A 16,211-nucleotide genomic window follows, 5' to 3' on the forward strand; every position below is an offset into this window, starting at 1 on the left:
CTAACCCCTTTAGTGGGATCTATTCCACCATAACACCTTTAGTGGGATCTATTCCACCCTAACCCCTTTAGTGGGATCTATTCCATCATACCCCCTTTAGTGGGATCTATTCCTCCCTAAGTATTTAGTGGGATCTATTCCACCCTAACCCCTTTAGTGGGATCTATTCCACCATAACCCCTTTAGTGGGATCTATTCCATCCTAACCCCTTTAGTGGGATCTATTCCTCCCTAAGTATTTTAGTGGGATCTATTCCACCCTAACCCCTTTAGTGGGATCTATTCCACCATAACCCCTTTAGTGGGATCTATTCCATCCTAACCCCTTTAGTGGGATCTATTCCACCATACCCCCTTTAGTGGGATCTATTTCTCCCTAAGTATTTTAGTGGGATCTATTCCACCCTAACCCCTTTAGTGGGATCTATTCCACCATAACACCTTTAGTGGGATCTATTCCATCCTAACCCCTTTAGTGGGATCTATTCCACCATATCCCCTTTAGTGGGATCTATTCCTCCCTAAGTATTTTAGTGAGATCTATTCCACCCTAACCCCTTTAGTGGGATCTATTCCACCATAAACCCTTTAGTGGGATCTATTCCACCATAACACCTTTAGTGGGATCTATTCCATACTAACCTCTTTACTGGGATCTATTCCACCATACCCCCTTTAGTGGGATCTATTCCTCCCTAAGTATTTTAGTGGGATCTATTCCTCCCTAAGTATTTTAGTGGGATCTATTCCACCCTAACCCCTTTAGTGGGATCTATTCCATCCTAACCCCTTTAGTGGGATCTATTCCACCATTCCCCCTTTAGTGGGATCTATTCCTCCCTAAGTATTTTAGTGGGATCTATTCCACCCTAACCCCTTTAGTGGGATCTATTCCACCATAACACCTTTAGTGGGAATCTAGTCCATCCTAACCTCTTTAGTGGGATCTATTCCATCCTAACCTCTTTAGTGGGATCTATTCCATCCGAACCCCTTTAGTGGGATCTATTCCACCATAACCCCTTAAGTGGGATCTATTCCACCCGAACCCCTTTAGTGGGATCTATTCCACCATAACCCCTTTAGTGGGATCTATTCCACCCTAACTCCTTCACTGGGATCTATTCCACCCTAACTCCTTCACTGGGATCTATTCCACCCTAACTCTTTAAGTGGGATCTATTCCACCCTAACCCTTTTAGAGGGATTTATTCCACCATAATCCCTTTAGTGGCCTACATTGTGTTTGATACATTTCCAGTCTACCTATACATAATTTTTTATTTTTTGTGTTCACACTTTTTGATGAAATCTTGCCAACTTTTGTTTCATGGTTACCGTGGTTCCCAACTGGTCACTGGAACTTGAATGTTTTACAGTTAAGAGTCCTGGTGCTCCAAACCTCCAACAGATGGTGTAGTGTGTTTTTATGACAAATCAACAGCATTCTTACATAAGTATTCATTTTGTCCTGAGTGGTGAGGGCAGTGTGGAGTGCAATGGAGACTGTGTCGTGTGTGTGTGTGTGTTTGCATTTCAGAACTCTAATTCCTCTCAGGATTAATCTCTCGTTAACCCTGAGACAAAAACGTACCAGAAAGTATTCATGGTTATTACATACTATAGTTGTTTTATATCATGTATGTACCAGTTTATTTTGGGTTATTATGGGCTAATCAGGCATTTATGCTATATTTAAGCAATAGGGCACGAGGGGTTGTGGTACATGGCCAATATACCACGTCTAAGGGCTGTTTTTACTCACGACGCAACGCAGAGTGCCTGGATACAGCCCATAGCCGTGGTATATTGGTCATATACCACAAACCCCTGAGGTGCCTTATTGCTATTATAAACGGGTTAACAATGTAATTAGAGCAGAATTTCTTTGTATTTTGTCATATCTGTGTTATACAGTCTGATATACCACAGCTGTCAGCCAATCAGCATTCAGGGCTCAAACCACCCAGTTTATAATCATCAACAATCAATGGGTATACTGTATATAATGTATTGAAATGACCATGGAACAGTTGTGAATATTGCATCTCTGAAGTAACACATTGAAATCATATTGAACACATCTGAAACACGAACACACATGTAATTAAACATCCTAGCCACACACCTGTAATAAAACATCCTAGCCACACACCTGTAATAAAACATCCTAGCCACACACCTGTAATTAAACATCCTAGCCACACACCTGTAATAAAACATCCTAGCCACACACCTGTAATAAAACATCCTAGCCACACACCTGTAATAAAACATCCTAGCCACACACCTGTAAGAAAACATCCTAGCCACACACCTGTAATAAAACATCCTAGCCACACACCTGTAATAAAACATCCTAGCCACACACCTGTAATAAAACATCCTAGCCACACACCTGTAATAAAACATCCTAGCCACACACCTGTAATAAAACATCCTAGCCACACACCTGTAATAAAACATCCTAGCCACACACCTGTAATAAAACATCCTAGCCACACACCTGTAATAAAACACCCTAGCCACACACCTGTAATAAAACATCCTAGCCACACACCTGTAATAAAACATCCTAGCCACACACCTGTAATAAAACATCCTAGCCACACACCTGTAATAAAACATCCTAGCCACACACCTGTAATAAAACATCCTAGCCACACACCTGTGTTGACTACAAACACACTTCTACACTATAGAATACCTCACTGTACTGAATTAGAGAGACCAAGAGAACACACAGACTGGTTGTCTGTGGAACTAAATGCCTGCTGCCTCTTGGCTAATGCCACACCTTCTGGTACAATACAGGGCCAATCAACAAGCAGAATTTGGCATTGGATGTGAAATTAATTCTGGTTGAAATGTGGTTTTCTGGTTGAAGTCATCAGATACCCATGCATGGTTTAGTCCATTGTGCAGAATTTCAAATCATTTTTGTGGTCTCTAAAAAGACTCTTCTTTCTGGGGAGTGGAGTTGTGAGTTACTCCAGGGCACTAGATTACTTACAGTAGGGAGTAACCTAAGAGGTACGTGTGATGTACAATACACACACACACGCACGCACGCGCGCGCGCACGCACGCACGCGCGCGCGCGCGCACGCACACACACACACACACACACACACACACACACACACACACACACAGATAGTGAATGAATCTCAATTGTCTTTCCTGGATTCCTCAGATCAGAGGATGTGGCTGCATGCTGAGGATCTTGTTACCTTCCACTGCAGTGAAGTCTGCTGAGGGGAGAATGGCTCATAATAATGGCTGGAATGGAATGAATGGAATGATATCAAACAGATGGAAACCATGTGTCTGATGTGTTCGATACCATTCCAATAATTCCGTTCCAGTCATTACTATGAGCCCGCCCTCCTCATTTAAGGTGCCACCAGCCGCAGTGTGTGGAAGTAGAGTGGAGCATTCTTACCCGACAGTGTTTAAACAGTTGACTGAAAAGGATTTGATGTAATGACCATAGACTAATATAATCCCAACCATTGTGTCTATGTTTTGTATCCCTTCCTACAGTCTGTAATTTATTGTGTGGATGATGATGCCATTTCCAGTTTTAGATGTTGTCACACAATAAGAGTAGAAAACAGTTTTTTTCCAAATACATATTTTATTATTCATTTCATAGCTCTTAGTTTACAGCAACCCAGTACACCTCAGGAAAACGCATACATACATTTGGACACTTTGAAAAGCCAAAATTAAAAAGGTTTTCTCTGGCTCCAATTGGACAGAGGATATGAAACAACACAAAAATATTTTGTGGTACTCTGTGAAAACAGATGTTTTCATGTTTATCAGGAATACTGCACTTGCTGTTTATGAAACAGACCAACAACATTGATACATAGAGTTACACACAAACTGATATGAAACTCAAACACCTTCAGAATCAATACAGATATGATGAACAATAATAACGACAGATATTAAATGATTTGTATGAATACGGAAATCTCAGGTTAAAAAACAAACCATCCTGAAACAGTGTCTCTATGCATATTGAGATATTTGTAAAGCATAAATAGGGTAAATAACACACACACATAAATCATCTCCAGGTCATGAGGTCATGAGATCAGAGACGTTTCTTCAGTTTAGATTTCCTCTCCTGACGCTTGCTATGAACACACACACGTAGACACACAACGTTAGACAAACATACACACAAGTTTTACAACACCTACACACGTGCACACACACACACACACACACACACACACACACACACACACACACACACACACACACACACACACGCACACGCACACACACACACACACACACACACACACACACACAGGTGTACTCACAGCAGGCAGCGTTGTACCCTCTTGGTCCAGTCTTGAGAGGGGTCGGCACACACAAACTTGTCCATCCAAGTGTGGAAGCTGCAACAACACAGCACAATGTCAACACATATTACACACACACACACACACACACACACACACACACACACACACACACACACACACACACACACACACACACACACACACACACACACACACACACACACACACACACACATCAGAGGAAGCTGGAAAGGAATACTTGGAACGGTATCAAACACATCAAATATATGGAAACTAAGTGTTTGACTATGTTCCATCCATTCCATTCCAGGCATTATAACAAGCCATCCTCCTAAAGCTGCTCCCACCAGCCTCCTCTGATACACACACACACATTACAGAAATTACACACACACACACAGATAGTGAGTGAATCTCAATGATCTTTCCTCTAACCTCACCTCGTCAAAATGCATTGGAGAAGGTAAAGACAAGACTATTTTACACACAGTGTGTGCTGGGCTGTGATTGGAGGATAACTCACATGACAGCATGGATGTCACAGGACGAAGTAATGGTCTGGTAAGTGTAGTTTTTCAGCCGTCGGCATGGCACTGGACGCCGAGTGTACTTCAGACAGCAATCTGCTACACATGCACGCACGCACGCACCCGGACGCACACGACCACACACACACACACACACACACACACACACACACACACACACACACACACACACACACACACAGTAAGATAGGGAGAGCATGTGTGTATGCAAGAGAGACAATGTGTGCATGTGTGTGCTTGTTTATCATGTGTATGTATTTGTACTATGGTGTGTGTGTGTGTGTGTGCATGTGTGTGTGTGTTTGTATTAGCACTGACCTGATTGTGTGGAGGGGATGAGGGTGAGGATGAGGAGAGATAGCAGCACAGCCAGGACACACACTCTACAACATAGCATCCTGATCTTCAGATGGGTTCCACAGACACAGAAAGTATGGAGAGTGAGATAGAGTGTTTCAGTGGTGTGTGTGAGAGAGAGAGAGAGTGTTTCTGGCTGGGAGTTTGTGTTCTTTAAGTAAGGCTCGGGCTGGACTTCCCCCAGATAGCAGTGTCATGGAATGTATTGGCAGGGGGTGTTGCGTTGGGGCGAGGGGGCGTTGTTAGGCTGTTGTGCGACTGTTGGTATGCTCAGGTGTTGCGTGTGTGCGTGCTCTGCCAGTGAGATTTATTTTCTTCTCCATGTCCTCCTTGGCTGCAGATTAATGATCTTGTTTTCCTCTACTGAAAGATAATGCTGGAATGTAAGCAGTGTGTAGGAGTAGAGTGGAGCTATCTTACCTGAGGAGTGTGTAAACAGCTGAATGAATGGGAGTTGATGTAATGAACATAGACTAAAATAGGATATGACCTTCACAAACTTCTCAGGTAATTTAATTCCAGCCATTATGTCAAAGTCTTCAGTTTGACGTCACAGCTGTGATGAAGTACTTATTGTGGATCCAAACTATCATTGACACCAATAGATGATATAAGATTTGCTTCATTGTTAATCGTTACGGAGACACGGAAATGTGTATTTTTCCTTTACACACACATACATTAACCCAGGTTAGAGGACAGGGTTAGTCACAGTGCAATGCATCCTTGTATAATTCCTCCTCCACACAGGGAGAATGTGTGTGTGTGTGTGTGTGTGTGTTTAATAAAAAAACTATTTCACCTTTATTGAACCAGGTAGACTAGTTGAGAACAAGTTCTCATTTGCAACTGCGACCTGGCCAAGATAAAGCAAAGCAATTCGACACATACAACAACACAGAGTTACACATGGAATAAACAAAACATACAGTCAATAATACAGTAGAAAATAAAAAAACAAAAAGTCTATATACAGTGAGTGCAAATGAGGTAAGATAAGGGAGTTAAGGCAATAAATAGGCCATGGTGGCGAAGTAATTACAATATAGCAATTAAACACTGGGATGGTAGATGTGCAGAAGATGAATGTGCAAGTAGAGATACTGGGGTGCAAAGGAGCAAGATAAATAAATATATACAGTATGGGGATGAGGTAGATAGATGGGCTGTTTACAGATGGGCTATGTACAGATGGGCTGTGTACAGGGGCAGTGATCTGTGAGCTTCTCTGACAGCTGGTGCGTAAAGCTAGTGAGGGAGATATGAGTCTCCAGCTTCAGTGAGTTTTGCAGTTCGTTCCAGTCATTGGCAGCAGAGAACTGTAAGGAAAGGCGACCAAAGGAGGATTTGGCTTTGGGGGTGACCAGTGAGATATACATGCTGGAGCGCGTGCTACGAGTGGGTGCTGCTAACTTCCTCTTTATCTAAGTAATGTATTTTGAATGTAATCCAATCAGGTTTCAGGCCTGGGCAGAGCACTATTACAGCAACCTCTTTAGTTGTTAATGATCTTGTCAGTCCATTATACAGGAAAATTAAATGTGCTGCTTTGTTTGTGGACCTGTCAAAAGCTTTCGATATTGTTGATCATGCTATTTTATTGACTAAGTTGTCTTCGGTAGGCTTGAACTCTGACGTCCCGGTTCATGGTTTCATGATTATCTTAGTGACAGAACTCAGGCCATCGTGTTTATTAATGGGGTTAAGTCTGAATTTCTTGAATTTCTTTCAAATTTGTGCTTAATTGTTTTTAAACTCTCGTAAGAATGTTTCAGATTAATTACATATTCACTCATTAGATGGTTTTCCAATCGAACAAACGTGAATTTCCACATATAAATACATTTCATTTGGATTGATATGGATTTGACATTTAAAAAACATATAGATGAGCTGGTGAAGAAGCTAAGATTTATAGTATTTTTTTTCTACAGAAACAGATTGTGCCCTTCTCGAAGAAGCAGGAAGCAGATTACTCAATTAACCTTTTTACCTGTTCTTGATTATGGTGATATTATTTATCAAAGTGCAGTCGCTACTACTGTTAAACCATTGGATGCCATCTACCATAGTGCCCTTCATTTTGTTACAGGTTTGATACTCATCACTGTATCCTGTATCAAAAGGTTGGCTGGACTTCACTAAAGACCTGCAGATCTCTACATTACTCCCTTTGTGTTTACAAGGCCCTACTTCAGAAACATCCATCTTATCTAACTTTGCTGTTGAAGTATAGTCACCTGAGATGCCTAACCCATTCACAGGATTAGTTAACTCTTGAGGTTCCTAGGTTCTCCACCAAACTAGGTATATCTGTTTAGTTTTATTGCGCCGTATTGCTGGAACAAAATACAAAAAATACACAAAATACAGTGAGCATTTCTCCTTTGCCAAGATAATGACAAGTGTGGCATATCAAAAAGCTGATTAAACAGCATGATCATTACACAGGTGCACCTTGTGTTGGGGACAATAAAAGGCCACTCTAAAATGTGCCAAAAAGTCTTACGTTTTGAGGGAGCGTGCAATTGGCATGCTGATTGTGGGAATGTCTACCAGAGCTGTTGCCAGAGAATTGAATGTTAATTTCTCTACCATGAACAGGCTCCAACGTTGTTTTAGAGAATTTGGCACAAATTTCTTGTTAACAAACTATAGTTTTGGCAAGTCGTTCAGGACATCTAGGACATTTCCAACAATTTTTTACAGACAGATTATTTCACTTATTATTCACTGTATCACAATTCCAGTGGGTCAGAAGTTTACATACGCCTACCTTCAAACTCAGTGCCTCTTTGTTTAACATCATGGGAAAATCAAAAGAAATCAGCCAAGACCTTAGAATAAAAATTGATGACCTCGAAAAGTCTGATTCATCCTTGGGAGCAATTTCCAGAAGCCTGAATGTACCACGTTCATCTGTACAAACAATAGTACGCAAGTAGAAACACTATGGGACCACGCAGCCGTCATACCGCTCAGGAAGGAAATGCATTGTGCCTCCTAGAGATGAACGTACTTTGGTGCGAAAAGTGCGAATAAATCCCAGAATAACAGCAAAGGACATTGAGAAGATGCTGGAAACAGGTACAAAAGTATCTATATCCACAGTAAAACAAGTCCTATATCGACATAACCTGAAAGGCCAAAAAGATCGTACTTTTTGGAGAAATGTCTTCTGGTCTGATGAATCAAAAATAGAACTGTTTGGCCATAATGACCATCGTTATGTTTGGAGGAAAAAGGGGGAGGCTTGCAAGCCGAAGAACACCATCCCAACCGTGAAGCACGGGGGGGGGGGGGGCAGCATCATGTTGTGGGGGTTCTTTGCTGCAGGAGGGACTGGTGCACTTCACAAAATAGATGGCATCATGAGGCAGGAAAATGATGTGGATATATTGAAGCAACATCTCAAGACATCAGTCAGGAAGTTAAAGCTTGGTCGCAAATGGGTCTTCCAAATGGACAATGACACCAAGCATACTTCCAAAGTTGTGGCAAAATGGCTTAAGGACATCAAAGTCAAGGTATTGGAGTGGCCATCACAAAGCCCTGACCTCAACCCTATAGACAATTTGTGGGCAGAACTGAAAAAGCGTGTGCGAGCAAGGAGCCCTACAAACCTGATTCAGTTACACCAGCTCTGTCAGGAGGAATGGGCCAAAAGTTACCCAACTTATTGTGGGAAGCTTTTGGAAGGCTACCCGAAACTTTTGACTCAAATTAAACAATTTAAAGGCAATGCTACCAAATATTAATTGAGTGCATGTAAACTTCTGACCCACTGGGAATGTGATGAAAGAAATAAAAGCTGAAATAAATCATTCTCTACTATTATTCTGACATTTCACATTCTTAAAATAAAGTGGCGATCTTAACTGACCTAAAACAGGGAATTTTTACTAGGATAAAATGTCAGCACTGAGTTTAAATGTATTTGCCAAAGTGTACGTAAACTTCTGACTTCCGACTGTATATATACACACACATTAAAATACAAAAACACAGTCATGGTAAGCGTACATAAATCATCACAATTCACCCACAAAAACAGTTACACTTCTCCATAAATAAGTCCCCAATCAATACTTTAAATTGCCTGAATGGCTCCAGAATATCAAGATGAAATGTACACTGAACAAAAATATAAATGTAACATGCAACATGCAACAATTTCATTGATTTTATAGTTCATATGAGGAAATCAGTCAATTTAAATAAAGTCATTAGGCCCTAATCTATAGATTTCACAACTGGGAATAATAAAGGTATCTGTTGGTCACAGATAACTTGAAAAAATGGGCCTCAGGATCTCATCACTGTATTTTTGTGCATTCAAATTACCATCAGTAAAATGCAATTGTGTTCGTTGTCCGTAGCTTATGCCTGCTCATACCATAAATCCCACCACCATGGAGCACTCTGTTCATAACGTTGACATCAGCAAACATCTCGCACACACAACGCCATACACGTGGTCTGTGGTTGTGAGGCCGGAAAAACGAGTTTTAATGAGACCAACCTATAAACTTCTGACTTCAACTGTATTTGTTCTGTATAATGTGTATTTTTTATTGTATTATTCAGGGTACATTTGTAAAAGAGACCTAGGTCTCAATATGTCTTCCCTGTTAACATAAAGGTTAAATAAAAAATAAAAGATGGTCCAACTAGATTGGAGGTCAGACTGAAGGCTTAGACTCTGACAGAGGTTGGGGTATGTTCATCTGGTTTGGGTTGGGTCAGTTTCATCTCATGTCATGATAAGTTTAATGTCATGGAGTTAGTTGAAAGTGAATGATTTAACATGCTGTTAGACCTGTTTATAGCCTACCACATCTTCATGTATCATTCCTCCTCCACACATGGAGTGTGTCTGTGTGTGTGTGTGTGTGTGTGTGTGTGTGTGTGTGTGTGTGTGTGTGTGTGTGTGTGTGTGTGTGTGTGTGTGTGTGTGTGTGTGTGTGTGTGTGTGTGTGTGTGTGTGTGTGTGTGTGTGTGTGTGTGTGTGCACGCTAGCATCTAGAACACTGGTTACGCAACGTGATGCAATCTTACCATTCATGCACCTACTACACCAAAATCAGCATTAGCTTAACGTTTACCCACCTTTCCTGTTTTATGAACTGAGTGTCATCTCTGTTAGATGAGTCAATCTGAATTGGGGTTATATAAAATCAGATCAAATGTATTTATATTTTTACATTAGTAGATGTCACAAAGTGCTTATACAGAAACCCAGCCTAAAACCCCAAACAGCCAAGAAAGGAACCAGACTCTGAGTAAATGTCAGTTGGTCTTTCATAGCTAAGCATTCAGAGTTCGAAACAGAGAGAGAGTTCGAAACAGAGAGAGAGAGAGAGAGAGAGAGAGAGAGAGAGAGAGAGAGTTCGAAACAGAGACAGAGAGACAGAGAGAGAGAGAGAGAGAGACAGAGAGACAGAGAGACAGAGAGACAGAGAGAGACAGAGAGACAGAGAGACAGAGAGACAGAGAGAGACAGAGAGACAGAGAGAGACAGAGAGACACACAGAGACAGAGACAGAGACAGAGACAGAGACAGAGACAGAGACAGAGACAGAGACAGAGACAGAGACAGAGACAGAGAAAACAGCAGGTCCGGGACAGGCTAGCACGTCTGGTGAATAGGTCAGGGTTCCATAGCCGCTGGCAGAACAGTTGCCACTGGAGCAGCAGCACAACAAGGTAGAACATCTGGAGAACAGGTCAGGATTCCATAGCCACAGGCAAAAGAGCAGAAACTGGATCAGCAGCACGACCAGGTCGACTGGTCATCAGGCCAGGTAGTCCTGAGGCATGGTCCTAGGGCTCAGGTCCTCCGTAAGGGGAGATAGAGTGAGAGAGATGGGAGAATTAGAGGGAGCCTACTTCAGTTCACAAGTTCACACATCAGAGAAGACAGGAGAATTTCACCAGACAGAACAGACTGACCCTAGCCCCCCAGCACATTGAATATTGCAGCATAGATAATGGAGACTGAGACTGGGAGGGTCAGAGGACACTGTGGACCTGTCCGATGACAGGGCCAACCAGTCAGGATATAATCCCTCACACTTTGCCAAAGCACAGCCCCCACACCACTAGAGAGATATCAACAGACCATTAAATTACTACCCTGAGACAAGGCTGAGTATAGCCCACGAGCATCCTCTACCGCACAAGCCAGAAACAGGAAGATCACGTGACTCAATCCACTCAAGTCGAGTATAGCGAAAAAAGCCTTGCATGACGTGACAGACCCCTCCTAGGGAAAGCATGGAAGAACACTAGTAAGCCAGTGACTCGGGCCTCGTAATAGGGTCAGAGGCAGACAATCCCAGTGGAGAGAGGAGAGCTAGCCAGGCAGAGACAGCAAGGGTGGTTCGTCACTCCTCTCTCTCTCACCTGCTGTCTCGACCTCTGAATGCTCGACTATGAAAAGCCAACTGACATTTACTCCTGAGGTACTGACCTGTTGCACCCTCTACAACCACTGATTATTATTTGACCCTGCTGGTCATCTACGAATGTTTGAACATCTTGAAGAACGATCTGGCTTTAATGGTCATGTCCGCGTTTGTTAAACAAAGAGGCACTGAGTTTGAAGGTAGGCCTTAAAATACATCCAAAGTACACCTCCAATTGACTCAAATGATGTCAATTAGCCTATCAGAAGCTTCTAAAACCATGACATAATTTTCTGGAATTTTCCAAGCTGTTAAAAGGCACATTCAACATAGTGTATGTAAACTTCTGACCCACTGGAATTGTGATACAGTGAATAATAAGTGAAATAATCTGTCTGTAAAGAATTGTTGGAAATGTCCTAGATGTCCTGAACGACTTGCCAAAACTATAGTTTGTTAACAAGAAATTTGTGGAGTGGTTGAAAAATGAGTTTTAATGACACCAACCTAAGTGGATGTAAACTTCTGACTTCAACTGTATTTGTTCTGTATAATGTGTATTTTTTATTGTATTATTCAGGGCACATTTGTAAAAGAGACCTAGGTCTCAATATGTCTTCCCTGTTAACATAAAGGTTAAATAAAAAATTAAAGATGGTCCAACTAGATTGGAGGTCAGACTGAAGGCTTAGACTCTGACAGAAGTTGGGGTATGTTCATCTGGTTTGAGTTGGATCAGTTTCATCTCATGTCATGATAAGTTTAATGTCATGGAGTTAGTTGAAAGTGAATGATTTAACATGCTGTTAGACCTGTTTATAGCCTACCACATCTTCATGTATCATTCCTCCTCCACACAGGGTGTGTGTGTGTGTGTGTGTGTGTGTGTGTGTGTGTGTGTGTGTGTGTGTGTGTGTGTGTGTGTGTGTGTGTGTGTGTGTGTGTGTGTGTGTGTGTGTGTGTGTGTGTATGTGTGTGTGTGTGTGTGTATGTGTGTGTGTGTGCACGCTAGCATCTAGAACACTGGTTACGCAACGTGATGCAATCTTACCATTCATGCACCTACTACACCAAAATCAGCATTAGCTTAACGTTTACCCACCTTTCCTGTTTTATGAACTGAGTGTCATCTCAGACAATCCCAGTGGAGAGAGGGGAGCTAGCCAGGCAGAGACAGCAAGGGTGGTTCGTCACTCCAGTGCCTTGCCCTTCACCTTCGCAGCCCTGGGCCAGACCACACTCAATAATAGGATGTACCGAAGAGATGAGTCTTCAGTAAAGACTTAAGGTTGAGACCGAGTCCGTGTCTCTCACATGAATAGGCAGCCATTTCATAAAAATTTAACTCTATAGGAGAAAGCCCTGCCTCCAGTTGTTTGCTTAAAAATTCTAGGGACAGCAAGGAGGCCTGTGTCTTGTGACCGTAGCGTACGTGTAGATATGTATGGCAGAACCAAATCGGAGAGATAGGTAGGAGCTAGTCCATGTAATGCTTTGTAGGTTAGCAGTAAAACCTTGAAATCTGTTATAGTCATGGCCTCTAAACCATCAAGCTGCATCCTGGACCCTATTCCAACTGAACTACTGAAAGAGCTGCTTCATGTGCTTTGCCCTCCTATGTTGAACATAATAAACAGCTCCCGATCCTCCGGATACGTACCAAACTCACTAAAAGTGGCAGTAATAAAGCCTCTCTTGAAAAAGCCAAACCTTGACCTGGAAAATGTAACAAAACTATCAGCCTATATTGAGTCTCCCATTCCTCTGAAATATTTCTGAAAAAGCTGTTGCGCATCAACTTACTGAAGACAAATAATGTATTCATAATGCTTCAGTCTGGTTTTGGACCCCATTATATTACTGAGAATGCACTCGGGAAGGTGGTAAATTACCTTTTAATGGCGTCAGACCAAGGCTCTGCATCTGTCCTCGTGCTCCTAGACCTTAGTGCTGCTTTGGACACCCTCAATCACCACATTATTTTGGAGAGATTAGAAATTGGTCTACACGGACAAGTTCTTGCCTGGTTTAGATCTTATCTGTCGGAAAGATATCAGTTTGTCTCTGTGGATGGTTTGTCCTTTGACAAATCAAATTGTAAGTTTCGGCGTTCCTCAAGGTTCCATTTTAGGACCAATATAGCTTTCACTATATATTTTTACCTCTTGGTGATGTCATTCGGGAAACACGTCAAATTTCACTGCTATGCGGACAACACACAGCTACACATTCTGATGAAATATGGTGAAACCCCAAAATTCCCTGACCTGGAAGCCTGTGTTTCAGGAATTAGGAAGTGGATGGCAGAACATTTTTTACTTTTAAACTCGGACAAAACAGAGATGCTAGTTCTAGGTCCCAAGAAACAAAGAGATCTGCTGTTGGATCTGACAATTCATCTTGATGGTTGTACAGTCGTCTCAAATAAAACTGTGAAGGACCTCGGCGGTAATCTGGACCCTGATCTCTCTTTTGACGAACATATCAAGACTGTTTCAAGGACAGCTTTTTTCCATCTACGTAACATTGCAAAAATCTGTAACTTTTTGACCAAAAATTATGCAGAACAGATAATCCATGCATTTGTCACTTCTAGATTAGAGAACTGCAATGCTCTATTCTCCGGATACCCAGATAAACCACTAAATAAATTTCAGTTAGTGCTAAACAGGGCTGCTAGAAGTCTGACTAGAAACAGAAAATGTGATGATATTACTCCGGTGCTAGCCTCTCTACATTGGCTTCCTGTTAAGGCTAGGGCTGATTTCAAGGTTTTACTGCTAACCTACAAAGCATTACATGGGCTTGCTCCTACCTATCGCTCCGCTTTGGTCCTGCCGTACATACCTACATGTACGCTATGGTCACAAGACGCAGGCCTCCTTATTGGCCCTAGAATTTCAAAGCAAACATCTGGAGGCAGGGCTTTCTCCTATAGAGCTACATTTTTATGGAATGGTCTGCCTATCCATGTGATCGACCTTTAAGTCATTATTGAAGACTCATCTCTTCAGTAGGTCTTATGATTGAGTATAGTCTGGCGGCACTGGAGTGACGAACCGCCCGTTGCTGTCTCTGCCTGGCCGACTCTCCTTTCTCCACTGGGATTGTCTGCCTCTGACCCTATTACGGGGGCTGAGTCACTGGCTTACTAGTGTTCTTCTATGCTGTCCCTAGGAGGTGTGCATCACTTGAGTGGGTTTAGTCACAGATGTGATCTTCCTGTCCAGTTTTGCGCCCCCTTGGGCGTGTGCGGTGGAGGAGATCTTCGGGGGCTATACTTAGCCTTGTCTCAGGGTAGAAATTGGGGGTCTGTTGATATCCCTCTTGTGGTGTGGGGGCTGTGGTTTGGCAAAGTGGGTGGGTTTATATCCTGCCTGGTTGGCCCTGTCTGGGGATATTGTCGGATGGTGCCACAGTGTCCCCCGACCCACCCCTGTCTCAGTCTCCTTCATATATCCTTCAATAGTCTATGTGCCGGGGGCTAGGGTCAGTCTGTTATATCTGGTGTAATTCTCCAGTTTCATCTAGTGTCCTGTGTGAATTTAAGTATGCTCCCTCTAATTCTCTCTCTCTCCTCTCTCCCTCCCCTCCCAGAGGACCTGAGCCCTAGGATCATGCCTCAGGACAATCTGGCCCGATGACTCCTGGCTGTCCCCAGTCCACCTAGTCGTGCTGCTGCTCCAGTTTCAAATGTTCTACCTGCAGATAGGGAACCCTGACCTGTTCACCGGACGTGCTATCTTGTCCCGGACCTGCTATGTTCGACTCTCTCTCTCTCTCTCTACCGCACCTGCTGTCTCGACCTCTGAATGCTCGGCTATGAAAAGCCAACTGACATTTACTCCTGAGGTACTGACCTGTTGCACCCTCTACAACCCCTGATTATTATTTGACCCTGCTGGTCATCTATGAACATCTTGAAGAACGATCTGGCTTTAATGGCCATGTCCTCTTATAATCTCCATCTGGCACATCCAGAAGAGGACTGTCCACCCCTCAGAGCCTTGTTCCTCTCTAGATTTCTTCCTAGGTTCTGGCCTTTCTAGGGAGTTTCTCCTAGCCATCGTGCTTCTACATATACATCTGCATTGCTTACTGTTTGGGGTTTTAGGCTGAGTTTCTGTATAGCACTTTGTGACATCTGCTGATGTAAAACGGGCCTTATAAATACATTTGATTGAGTGGTTGATAAGATCTAAACCAGGCAAGAACTTGTCCGTGTAGACCAATTAGAGTTTCCAATCTCTCCAAAAGAATGTGGTTATCGAGCACGAGGACAGATGCAGAGCCTTGGTCTGACACCATTAAAAGGTGATTTACCACCTTCACAAGTGCAGTCTCAGTACTATGATGGGGTCTAAAACCAGACTGGAGCGTTTCGTATACATTGTTTGTCTTCAGGAAGGCAGTGAGTTCCTGCGCAACAGCTTTTTTTTTTTTAATTGAGAGGAATGGGAGATTCGATATAAGTCGATAGTTTTATAATATTTTCCAGGTCAAGGTTTGACTTTTTCAGGAGATTATTTTTTACTGACACTTTTAGTGAGT

At 42.5% G+C, this 16,211-nt stretch overlaps 1 protein-coding gene across 2 annotated transcripts; it reads right to left on the reverse strand.

Moving 5' to 3' along the window:
• Positions 1-3,458: 3,458 nt before the first annotated feature.
• Positions 3,459-5,375, reverse strand: LOC129859085 (C-C motif chemokine 20-like). Of its 2 annotated transcripts, none has more exons than XM_055928450.1 (4): positions 5,215-5,375; positions 4,872-4,974; positions 4,343-4,420; positions 3,459-4,150 (listed from the first exon to the last, which is right to left on the reverse strand). In XM_055928450.1, the coding sequence occupies exons 1-4, from the start codon at positions 5,291-5,293 to the stop codon at positions 4,108-4,110; spliced, it is 303 nt and encodes a 100-aa protein (XP_055784425.1). In that variant the 5' UTR covers positions 5,294-5,375; the 3' UTR covers positions 3,459-4,107. The 2 variants fall into 2 exon arrangements, with proteins under 2 accessions (XP_055784425.1, XP_055784426.1); XM_055928451.1 differs by having other exon boundaries at positions 3,460-4,150; positions 4,872-4,971.
• Positions 5,376-16,211: the final 10,836 nt, after the last annotated feature.

The sequence above is a fragment of the Salvelinus fontinalis genome, chromosome 7, assembly GCF_029448725.1.
Source record: "Salvelinus fontinalis isolate EN_2023a chromosome 7, ASM2944872v1, whole genome shotgun sequence".
NCBI lineage: Eukaryota > Metazoa > Chordata > Actinopteri > Salmoniformes > Salmonidae > Salvelinus > Salvelinus fontinalis.

What these genes read in the sequence shown, in the direction of transcription:
- LOC129859085 (XM_055928450.1), bottom strand. Translation starts at nt 5,293, where the DNA reads ATGCTATGTTGTAGAGTGTGTGTCCTGGCTGTGCTGCTATCTCTCCTC. An exon ending in TGTGACATCCATGCTGTCAT is followed by an intron (nt 4,421 to 4,871) that starts GTGAGTTATCCT and finishes GTGTTGTTGCAG; the next exon opens with CTTCCACACTTGGATGGACA. An exon ending in AGGGTACAACGCTGCCTGCT is followed by an intron (nt 4,151 to 4,342) that starts GTGAGTACACCT and finishes GTGTGTTCATAG; the next exon opens with CAAGCGTCAGGAGAGGAAAT.